Source organism: Asparagus officinalis, chromosome 1, assembly GCF_001876935.1.
Source record: "Asparagus officinalis chromosome 1, Aspof.V1, whole genome shotgun sequence".
Lineage (NCBI taxonomy): Eukaryota > Viridiplantae > Streptophyta > Magnoliopsida > Asparagales > Asparagaceae > Asparagus > Asparagus officinalis.
The window spans coordinates 7,854,214-7,866,523 of NC_033794.1; the positions used below are offsets into that span (position 1 = coordinate 7,854,214).

The window sequence follows — 12,310 nt, forward strand, 5'->3', positions numbered from 1 at the left end:
AAAAAAATATTTTGTGAAGATACTACGTAATAGATCCAACATGCTCATAATTTGGGTAAACATATTTTAAGACAAAGATTTCATACATTGGAATATCATTGTGTGCTTTATTTTTCTGTCCTGAAATAGCCGATACGTCTTGTTTTTGCTCCTTTTCATATGACTTCAAAATGCTAATGTTCTGAGTTTCACCTAGTTCATGATGTTGTTTGGCTACCCTGCAGCACAGAACATGAAAAAAAATATGAGAAATTGGCAAAATCACAAAGTATAGGCAAATCACATCGTTTCTTACCAAATCTCAGACAGGGTTATATTCTAGTTAATAACTTTTCAATTTTCTGGCACATAAGGAGCCAAGTTCCTTTTGAGTTACTGCTGAAGATTTTAGACACATTATCTGTAAATTTTCTTGAGACTTGAATGTATATCAGTAGTTATTTTTTCCTCTAGCAAAAATTCACAAATTTAACAACTTCTTGGTCTGCATAAAAAATGAGCGATAGAAATGGTGCCCAGGATGCACGATTGAAGTCCCCTAATGATCTCCTGATTGGAGGAAGTAGCCATAATACCTGCATCTATGCACCATTGAAGCCCTATAGTGATCTCCTAGTTCTGTCTTAAGAGCTCGAGCCAGGAAGCGCATGAAGGAAAGGTAGAAAGACATAGAGGCATACTGATTGGATATAGAACATAGAAATATTCTGGGAAACGTTGGTTCCAAGATATGTGTGGATTTGTTGTGGAATGTGGATTATTCCTAAATACAGTAAGATTCCAAACACTATCTTAAACTATGTTAGCGAAACTGGTGTGTTAAACTATTTGAATGGTCAAGCAAGCATGTCATATGTCATTAGCACGATCAAGTTCTCCTCCTTGTCATATTCTGAACTGTTTACAGGTGGTGCATGCACAATATGTATCATATGCATCTTCTGCTGTACTCATGTATCCACCATGGTGATCAACATACACACTTAATCACATGACATTTTACAGCATGCAGATATTTTGAAAACGGATATAAATATGTAAAATCCTAATTTTTCCTTTACCATATAGGCTTCTTGACAACAAGAAAGCCATAGAAAATGAGAAATTGAAGGAGAAAATGCAAAGCATATACATACACAAGCATGATAAATTGCATAGTCATCAAGGATGATTCCTTCTTTTGGAAACAACCAGTGCAGTTACATAAAAGGTTAGAAATAAAATACACATATAAATAAAACAATAACGACATGAGTACTCCATATGTTTGTTTAAAAATTAAAACGTTAATGATTGTATACCTGAAAGTATCACTTGCACTCTGGTCATCATTTCTTTCACTTCCTGAAAAATCTGAGGTGGCTTTTGTTGGATGTTCCCCATGAGACTTCAAGAGACCAGTTTTCCACGTTTCAGCTTGTTCATTGGTTTGTTTTGATTCTCTGCAGGTGCAAGATGACAGATATGATAAGTTTATAAGTAAAGAGGATGTCTGCAGAGCATGAGTGTAGGTACAGGAAAACATTTTGCACTGACCTATATTCACTAGCTGGATGTGCATTAGAGGTTTTTAGTTTGTTATCACAGACAGTATCAAGTTGCTTTCTCATAGCTGATGAAATTTTCCAGGATGCATTATCTGTTGATTTTCTGAGAGACGTCAACTGTAGTGAAGCAGCTACTTTTTCGTTCAATGACTTGGGATTAACAACTCTGGAATCTCTGCAACAGTAAATATAAATTAAATTAAATTAAATTAGTAAAATTATGCTGGATATAATCCTCAGCAGACTATCTTCACGCAAATACGAACACAAAAGGCATAACCATATGCAACAACCAGACTACATTGGACAAGCATTACAAGCATGAACTTTGTACAGTTCTCATATTTAGATGATTTACATATTTTGGAACTTTAGCTAGTTAGAACTTTTTATAAAAGTGTGGATTTAGTATTTCCTTCCAGAATATAGATGAATAGGTGCAAGTTAGTTACCTTGCTAGTGTGGATGGAATGAACTTTGAGACTGGGTTCTGCTTGACACCAGCATTCTTCATTCCATTGGTATTATTGATTTTAGAGTCAGTACATGAAGCATTTTGGATATCATTTTGATCTTTGGTTGCCTCACTGGGAATCTCATCTCCCCCAGTAACTTCACTTTGATTCCGTTTACAATGTTTCTCAAAAGCAACACTGGTATTTGCTAATTCAGTTACTCCTATTTTTGGACAGCTTTCCTTGTTGTAAGAAGCTACAGGACTACTGCTCCAGGATCGTGAGTTGTCTGCTATTCTCATACTATCATCTCTTTCCTCGGCTGGATCAGCCTTTACAGCATCTGAGGAAGTAGCCCCTATGCTGAATTGTGGATTATTCTCTTGTGCAGAACAATCACCAGATAAAGATTGAAGAATGAAATCTTGGGTATTTTTCTCAGAATTTATTTTTGTTAAGCATGTTTCTTGTGGCTGCTCTGCGTGGCAATCTTCACGGTGAGGGTCCTCTTCTGCAACAGAAATTTGCTTCTCTGACGATGTCTGCACTTCGGGACACGCGTCATGATTCTCAAGATCCTGAGAAATAGAAGGTGGGGAATCGTTTGTAATACTGGCTGTTATCAAATTCTGAGGTCTCGAAGAAGCCATATTATCTGATTTTAGCGGTTTTTTATTTTCCAGATCTTTGAATGCATCAGTGCTTGTTTCAGAGTTACTCCTAGAGTCCTGGTTCTTCACATGCTTAAAAGAACAATCAGATGCATTGCTATCAGCACATTTGCGGGATTTCTTATCACCTTTCACGGGGCTTGAACCAAGATCAAACTTATCCAACCTGAATCCATGAGAGTATAGGAAATTGAGAAGTGTCCCATGGATCATCTTGATGAGACATGGACTAGTATTCCATGGACTAATAACTGCATATGAGTACAAGACAAACTAAATCTACAACAAATAACTTACTCGTTAAAATCAAAATTAAAGGAGAACTTCTCATGTTTCATATCCTGCTTTCCTTTAGGCTTCTCCACTGCCTTCTTGGCATTCATGGCAGGGCTAGAGAAGTCCAGATCAGACATGTCCATTTTGAAGGATTGCAATTTTCCGAAGTCACCACCAAGCTCAAAGTCATCACTGCGGAGAAGGCAATATGTTAGAAGAGCATAATAGTCATAGTAGGCAATTGATAACAAGTCTAAACGCTCTTTATGTAATAATCAAAGCTAAGCACAAATTGTTCTAAAAAAAGCTGAGCATGAAAAAACATACATCTCTCAAGATACTAGTGACGGCATAACAAACTCACAGTTTATCAAAATTAAATGAGTTTTTCTTATTTCGCAGAACTTCTTCCATGTCAAAATCCATTTGATCCTTCCCTTTCTTTGATGGTCCCCAGAAGTTGAGGAAATCCTTCCCAAAATCTTCATCTGTCATAAATAGAAAATAACAATTATAAAGTAAATCAACATAAACGGTTGGAGCACAAGAATGATTCTGCTGCAAGTATCTTAAAGTCCTGAATTATGTTAGAAGCCAGTGCTTTTGCTGATATGCTGTTACAAGAACCTGATAGAATTTTAAAATTTTGCCATCTTAAATAGAAACCATAGAAGTTAATAGAAACTATTGAGGCAAATACCAAGCACTGCACTTTTCTTCTTTGATTCAGCACTAGAATTCCCTTTCTCTGTGTCTGCCATTTGATGTCAGGATCCTCTGCTGCGTCTGCAACCATTGTTGAATCAGATACAAGAAGCTAAACCAAAAAAGCAAGAAACTTTTTAAAAAAAGAAGGGCAGTTTCTAGACATCAATTATTGAATAGAAAGCTTTAATCTATGCCTATGTGTATCAAACACATACCATACTGGTAAGGGAAAATGTTTAGGATATTTATCCTCCTGGTACAATCATGTTGAAAAACAGAAAAAAAAGGTACAGGTACCTTTTGATTGTACCTGAAAAAATTACTGCTAAATTTCTGAAATACATAAATTCCTCTTCACATGAGCATTTCCTTCACAAACTCAAGCTTAAAGACCAATACCTTTGCAATTACAACTTTTTATGGGTGAAATGTAAACAATAGGTTTGATTGTTCCCAACATTTATTACATTTTTCCCCATTTAAGTTCGGTTCAGAACTTGATATATTAGCATAGTATTGCTGTGACATAACTCCTCATCTATAATTGATTGTTTTCATAATGCGAAAACCAAATAAAATGCATTTAAAAATTCATAGAAAAAGTTCACGACAACATGAGGGGACTAATATGAACAAAGTTTGCTGATTGAAGATAAAATTAGAAAACTTCATAACCTGGCAAGATTCAATATTTTGTCTTCTAGGCAGAACATGCCCAAATGTAACTTTCTCAACCTCATTTCTGAAGTGACTCTTGTACGGACAACTAATTTCAAAATATCAGACCAGTGTATTATTTGCTTTATCCACATGATGACAGATTTCTCAGGCTGAATGGCAATAGAAACATTTACTTTCTCATTTATTCCCCGAAGACTGCATTACCAGAGTCATTGATCCAGAGGCCATTTTGTCATGACTTTAATATGTGTGCACGCACGCATGTGTGTAGACACACACATATATAATGGACTATTATGCTCTTAGGAGGAGAAGGAATCTCCTCCTACTACTTTTTTAGCCGTTGGATCCTATAATTGTGCTTTAAGATTAGTAGCTAATAAATTAGAAGTTAATTAGTGAGGTCTACAAAATCCTTCAACATCTCACATAAATCTTAGATTGATCTCTCTCTTCCATAAATCTCTCTTTTCTTATTACTCTGCCGATTAAATCTTTCCATTTTTATTTTAGAACCACCATCAATAAACTCCTTATTTTTCCTCCATTCTCTATTTTCTAATCATTTTTTTAGGGAACATAAAAATAAAAGAGAACCCTTTGTTTAATCTTCTATCTCTTAATTCTTTGATTGATTGTTACAATTGTTTAAAACTTAGGTCAAAGACTTGATGTCGAGAGAGTGCAGCACTTCATATTCTTTTTCCTTTTTATTTAAAGGAAATCTATCCATCCACACCCATGTGCCTGACCTTTATATTACAAGACGAAGGACATTTATGCTCACAAGTTTGTGATTTCCAATCCAAATAATTCAGTACCTATGTAAAAGCTAGAATTACATAAAAACTGACTGGATATTTTCATGGAGCTAACAGAGAGAATTTATTTAATTAGGGATTAATAGGAAGAATTCATGTTGAAAAGATACCAAGATCAGTTTATTTGTTTAGTTGATTCGAAAATTTAAAAATAATGAAAAAACAGTCAGGTCAGGATGAGATATGTAAGGTAAGAATGAGAATTTCAAGGATTTTGTGAATATTTGAATATTTAGAGGATTCAGCATATAACTTATTTTCATTAGTCACAAATCTTAAACTATGAAAAACATGATCCAACGACTGAACTTATATTAAAAATAGATATCCTGAGTACCTCTGAAAGAAAAAGAATAGATATCCTGAAATCAGATAACTAAGACATCGATTGGATTGTAAGAATTTCCTTTACTTTCTTTAGAATAACTGTAATTGTTGGTTATCAACAAGAGAGATAGCAGGTGACAAAGATCTTAGCTTCACTTATGCAACTATGACAACATCTGCCGGAAACTAAATAGTTCATGCATAAACATAATTAGTTCATCAGAGAGGCACCGGATCAAATATCAGAAGATAATTACAAGCATGCATTAGAAAAGATATGATCATCTTCCTTGTTATTTCTTCAATCAAAGGACTAGAACTGAGATTGCTCATCCATCCCATCAGATCTCAGTATATACCAACAAAATCAACAAAAAATAACCTAATCTAAGGAAAAGCAAGCAATTTACTCATTATTTCAGGAAAAATCTACTCATAAAGACCTAATATATCAAATTAAACAAAAATGTATCGGTTTTAAAGTAGAATTCCATCAAAATCGTAGTAAATCAAATAATTTCAACTTTGATCTCCAGCAAACTTCTCAATAACGTGATTCCAACGAGTTCCAGCATTTTCTCCATTTTTCCAGCAAATTACACTAACATCGAGTTAAATCAGGAAATTACAACAAGATCTATTTAAAAAAATAAGCTACTCAAACAATACAATTCGAGATCGATCGATCTCAAACGGTACGATTCTACTTCAATCGATCGATCGAGGAGAACTTACTAGGTTTCGAAACTTTTTCCTCAGCCTCGAACTCGAAAACTCAAAATGCCCTAAAATTCGCCTGCGGCACAAGGTTTCGAAACTTTTTCCTCAGCCTCGAACTCGAAAACTCAAAATGCCCTAAAATTCGCCTGCGGCACAAAAAGAGAAGACGACAGTAGCTTTCTCGAACTCGAAAACTCAAAATGCCCTAAAATTCGCCTGCGGCACAAAAAGAGAAGACGACAGTAGCTTTCGCCGTACGCTGCTCTCCCCTTTTTTATAGCCCACGGCGGGGGAGGGCGGGAAAAGCAATCGTTGCTCAGTCCGTGTAACCCCACATGACAATATCTTGTACGGATTACACGTGGCAACACCTTGGACAGTCCAATCCCAGTCCCTCTAAATTCACCCGTCATTTCCAATACTCCAACTTCACGACTCAATAAATAGGGTCCCACTTTAAAAAGTTAATGGGGTATTTTTATCACTTCACTACTATATATCACCAAATTTACTTATTCCAAGTTTACCCTATAAGTCTGAACACTTACAAACTTACTCCTACATTTTTTTTGGTACTCCTACATTTTTTTGGCATTATATTGGAATAGCCTTTTTTTTTTTACATCGTTAAATTTCAAATTGACAAGGGATAAAATGACAAAATAAAATATTATTTTTCCTATATATCCCCAAATATTTTCATATTACTCACCAATGTTGCATTTTCCATCCTCCTTTGAATTTCAATCATGTTAATTGTTAAACGAGACAACAACATAGTATAGTTGATAGAATAGGGTATGGGGATTGATTAGCAAATATGCAGTCATCAGGGCCAAGTCTGCAAAGACAATAGGCGGTGTTTGTTTCAAATCCTATAATTTTATGATATGGTTTTCACCATGGGATTTGAAATCAATAGATAATTTGTTATGAGTTAAGATTCCTAAAACTTTGTTTGTTTCAACAATATTTTAGGATTTGGAATACTATAATTTGTAATATTTTTGTTTGTTTTAAACTTTTTGGAATTTGAAATTCTTAATTTATCTAATACTTTTGAAATCCACCCCACATCCCAACCAAAAAATATGATTTCACAAATCCTTAAATATAACATTTTATTATTATTTGAGGATTTGATATTCTAAAATTTGTTTTGAAACAAACAAGTTTTATGGAATTCTAAAATCCAAAAAAAAACCCACTTTTTGATCCTAGAATTTTAATCACATCCAAATGCCAAAAAAAATTTGAAACAAACATCCCCTAGATGTTGGGGGTACATAGACAAAAACCTCGAAAATCCTATCTCTTATCTCCAATCGCAGCACGCTCAAATCATGCTCTCTTTTTGAAAGAAGAGCAGAGAGCGAGCAAAGAACAGAGAAGAACAAATCAATGGCGGGCCTCTCAGCGCAATACTCAGTGTCCTCTCCTCTTCTCACTTCCAAAGCTCGATCCTTTCGCTCCTCAGCTCCACTCTCCATCGTCTCCATCCCCAGTAAGCAAACCAAACTCTCACTCTCGAGCCCTCAATGCCCAAACCCTAACTCTTCAATTTCTCTCCATAGGTCGTAGAATATCCCACAAAGGAATCAGAATATGCGTCCCTCTTCGTGTCTCAAATGTCGCTGCAAACCGAAATCGCCACCGAAGAAGTACAAAGTTTCTCCCTAATTTGCAAAATCTCATTCTGATGACATTTTTTATGTGGTGATGTTTGCTTAATTGACAGTAAATAGAGCTGAGTAGCAAACTTTGTAAACATTTTTTTATATCCAATGTTTGGCTTGTTGGCGCATGTGGTTAAATCTGGAATAATACAGATATAAAACAGAAAAAACTAGAAAGAAAACATGTAATTTAAAATTTTTTAACTCAACAGTTGTGCGTTTGTAAAACGTTATGCTTAAAGTAATATCTGGCCTACTCCTGTGCAAGGATCTCAATGCCAAATTACTTTCAGTAACAGTAATACAGTACTCTGGTATACACCAACTCAGTATTGTCAAGATCTCCTCGATCTATAGAACGTTTCGGACAAGGCAACGATCTCCTCGATCTAGAAGACCTTTTGGTCAAGACAATTATCTCCTCGATCTATAGGACCTTCTCGGTCCAGGCAGTGTTCCTACTAGCACCAGCTATATTTTATAACATATATATCTGTATATATATTTTGTATTGGTTATTGTTTTTGGAATAAATTTTCCTTACGAGTTTAGGGTCTATTTATAGCATCTGAGAAAATACTATGCACTAATAAAATAATATTATTTTACTATACATGTGGGGTCAACGTTCTTATTTTTTTATGGTAGGGTCCACCACTTTTTTCTTTTTCAACAAAAATTTGGCACCTCCCCATTAATTTAGCTGCCCATGTTTTCATTGAGAAAATCAAGTGTGGGACCCACTTTTAAAATAAAAATATCTAACAATCCCCCATAAGTTTTTTTAAATTAGTGTCATGTAACTGTGTCGTTGTTTCAATCGTTGTGCATAAGGTAGATGTAGTAAGGGCTTGAATCCCTCTTAAACCAACTGAATAAAAGATAGGTGCATGGTGTCATAAAGACTTGAACCAACACATGTCTTAAAATCCAGCGATCACACAAGATTAAACTTATTTGTGGTAGTTTTTACTTTGAACCACACTTGTCTTTTGCCTTTGTCTTTGTCTTGCACATTTATGACCATGTGCATGTCCTGGTTTCTGCTAGGGTGTTTGTGGGGAAATTGGTAGTAAAAGAAACGAAAGAAAAATTGATTTGTATTTATTTAATCTCAGTTACAATTGGATTTCCTGATTACAAAAGAGAAGAGAATGATCTAGATTCTCCCCTTTGTTTAAAACTGGGTTCTTCATGGTGGCGATGGAGTACCTCCCTCGAATGTTCGCGTCGAGTTTGCTCTCCGTTGACGATCCGACGCTTTGCTTCACTAGAACGATGTCTTTTCCTCACGGTTTGACGCTGTGGAGAACTTGCAAAGCAAGTTTTAGAACTCTGAACGAGTTTAGAAGAACTCTGTGAAAGAGTTGATTTGAACCGAAGATCGGTTAATAAGCCAAGGCTAGAAAAAAGCTCTGGTGGTCGATCGTTGTTGAGGATGAACGTCGATCTCCCTCTCGCTGCCAAGCCAAAGATCTCCTCTGTGCTGCTGAAAAGAGGATCAATCCGAGCCAAAAAGTTCCAAAACATTTAACTCAGTTGAGTTTACTCGTTTTTATAGGGGATTAAGGGGGTGCAACCGCCCCTTAAATCACTCCTAAGTGGGGTGTAACCGCCCTCAAATCATGGAAAATAATTTTGGAACTGTTCAAAGGTTTAAGGGGTGTAATTCCCCCTAAAATCTCTCCATAATAGGGTGTAACCGACCTCATTAAGTGGAGATACGGTTTTAAAACCGTCCAGGTTCTGTTTGAACCAGTCAAACATAAAAAACGCAGATCTGACCCCAGCGTTTTGATGTTGCAACGCGGGTTTGACCCCAGCGTTTTGATGCTGCAACGCGGGTCCGACTCCAGCGTTTCAATATTGACACACGGGGAGGACCTCTGCGTTTTGGTGTTGCAATGCAGGTTCGACCCCTGCGTTTTGTTGTTGACACACGGGGAGGACCTCCGTGTTTTGTTGCTGACACACGGGGAGAACCTCCGCGTTTTGAGGTTATAACGCTGGTTCGACCTATGCGTTTTGATGTTGCAACGCAGGTCCGACCCGTGCGTTTTGACTTTGAACGCTGGGATGAACCCTGCGTTTTGATTTGAAGAGACTGTCGATTTGTAGTCTCTTTTGCTAGAGCATTGCAAAGACCGTCATCTTGTAGTCTTCGTCTTGGCTCCTTGAAAATATAAAAATCGTCAGATTGTAACTTCCATTATTGGTGTTTGATGGGGGATCAGCTATCTATTATGATTTTTAGACAGCCTACATAGGGCTCTAGGTATCTTTCCACAAGACATCATAAAAGATTGTCAAATCTCCACCCATACATATAGGTGAGTTTTTTTAGACATGTTTCCTATCCAACATCTCACATCCGAGATGCTTTGAACTCATTAAGGCTTAAGAGTCATCCTCTCTCATGATAGGATTCTAGGTGAGTCCTTTAAGTGTGTTTCCTATCTAACACCCCGCATCCGAAATGGTTTGGAGTCATTAAGGCTTAACAGCTAACCCCTTTATATAATAGGATCATCGGTGAGTTCTTTAGGCATGTTACCTATCAAACAGCCCGTAACTGAAATGCTTTGTACTCATTAAGGCTTGACAGTCATCCTCTTTACAATGATAGGATTTTACTTGTAAATCTTACTTGACTTTTGAATCAATCATCTTGTTATTAGTAGTGTAAGTTTTAAACTAATAACTAGATGTAAATGGTAAGTATTTGTAAGACTCACCAAACTTTGTAAATCTTACTTGACTTTTGAACCAATTATCTTATCATTAGTAACATAAGTTTTAAACTAAAAATTTGATATAAATGGTAAGTATTTGTAAAACTTACAAAACTTTGAGATTCATTCTAGCAGACATCCTTTCGACTATGTCTTTTTTCAGACCCTTAGTCAAAGAATCAGCCACATTCTCTGAAGACCGGACGCCAATCACAGAAATGACTCCTTGACAAATGAGCTCTCTCAAATAGTCATGCTTCAGACGAATGGTCCGCTTCTTTCCATTAAACATCGAGTTTGCTGTCACGGCACTCGTCGTCTGATTATCACAATAGATAGTAATTGTGCCTTTCAATTATGTCAAAGGAAGGTCTCGGAGAAAACAACTAAACTATTCAACTTCATCTCCTACAGCACAGAGTGCGAGGAACTCAGATTCCATCGATGATTATGCAATCACGGTCTGCTTCTTAGACTTCTACAAGACGACAGATCCACCCATAGTGAAGACAAATCCTCCAGTAGATATGCACTCATTTGGTTCTGAGCACTAGTTCGTATCTGAATAGCCTTCGATTACAACCGGATATCCAGTGTAGAATAGGCACGGTCTTGTAGTTTCTTTCAAGTATCTCATCAATCTCTGGACATCATCCCAATGAAGCTTTACAGGATTATTTGTGAACCTACTAAGCATTCCTACAATGAATGCAATGTCTAGCCTTGTGCAGCTCATCTCGTACATGAGACTCCCAATGATCTTTGAGTACCTCAGCTGCTCAACTGGTTTTCTAGAGTTCGTTCAAAGTTTCTTGTTGTAATCGTATGGTACTGATAGCTCTGGCAGGTCGTTGTAGCCATACTTTCTTAGCATGCTCTCGACATAATGAGATTGAGACAATCCAATACCCTCTTCAGAGTATTAGCATGCTCTCGACATAATGAGATTGAGACAATCCAATACCCTCTTCAGAGTATATGATTTTGATTCCGAGAATCACATAATGAGATTGAGACAATCCAATACCCTCTTCAGAGTATATGATTTTGATTCCGAGAATCACGTCCGTGGTTTCAAGATCCTTCGTGCTGAACTATGCTGATAGGATTTTCTTGGCATATATTACTATATCCAAATCACTCCTGATGATGAGCATATCATCTACATAGAGGCAAATAACTACCACTTTTCCTTCAACGACCTTGATGTACAGACACTTGCCAGATTCACTAACTTGATACCCATTGTTGCGAACAACCCCATTGAACTTCTCATGCCAGAGTTTCGGTACCTGCTTAAGTCTATATAGAGACTTAACAAGTTTACAAACTTACCAGCTGGAGCATCAAGTCCTTCTGGTTTCTCCATGTAAATCTATTCTGTGAGATCTCCATTGAGAAAGACAGTCTTCACATTCATCTGATATATGACGAACCTTTTAATCGCCGCCCATGCGATAAGCACTCTGATGATAGTGATCCTGCAAACTGGTGCATAGATATCAAAGAAATCTATACCATATTTCTGAGAGAACCCTTTCGCTACCAGTCTTGCTTTGTACTTCTCAATAGTACCATCAGGAGGAAGGTTCTTCTTAAAGATCCACTTGCAACTGATAGGGCTTGCACCTTCAGGTACATCCACCAGCTCTCAACTGTGATTTTGGATCAATGAATCCACCCCATCATCTATAGC

At 36.7% G+C, this 12,310-nt stretch overlaps 1 protein-coding gene across 2 annotated transcripts in view; it reads right to left on the minus strand.

Annotated features, from left to right (window-relative positions):
- The window catches only part of LOC109848084 (uncharacterized protein At4g18490), a 26,573-nt gene extending 20,083 nt beyond the window's left edge, over positions 1–6,490 (minus strand). For both annotated transcript variants that reach the window (XM_020417408.1, XM_020417400.1), the window contains exons 1-9: positions 6,423–6,490; positions 6,222–6,282; positions 3,650–3,735; positions 3,314–3,437; positions 2,971–3,141; positions 2,000–2,839; positions 1,537–1,722; positions 1,302–1,442; positions 87–218 (exon numbers count right to left, since the gene is read on the minus strand). In XM_020417408.1, coding sequence (XP_020272997.1) covers positions 87–218; positions 1,302–1,442; positions 1,537–1,722; positions 2,000–2,839; positions 2,971–3,141; positions 3,314–3,437; positions 3,650–3,710 — 1,655 coding nt within the window. In that variant the 5' untranslated portion in view covers positions 3,711–3,735; positions 6,222–6,282; positions 6,423–6,490. The remainder of the gene's footprint in view (positions 1–86; positions 219–1,301; positions 1,443–1,536; positions 1,723–1,999; positions 2,840–2,970; positions 3,142–3,313; positions 3,438–3,649; positions 3,736–6,221; positions 6,283–6,422) is intronic.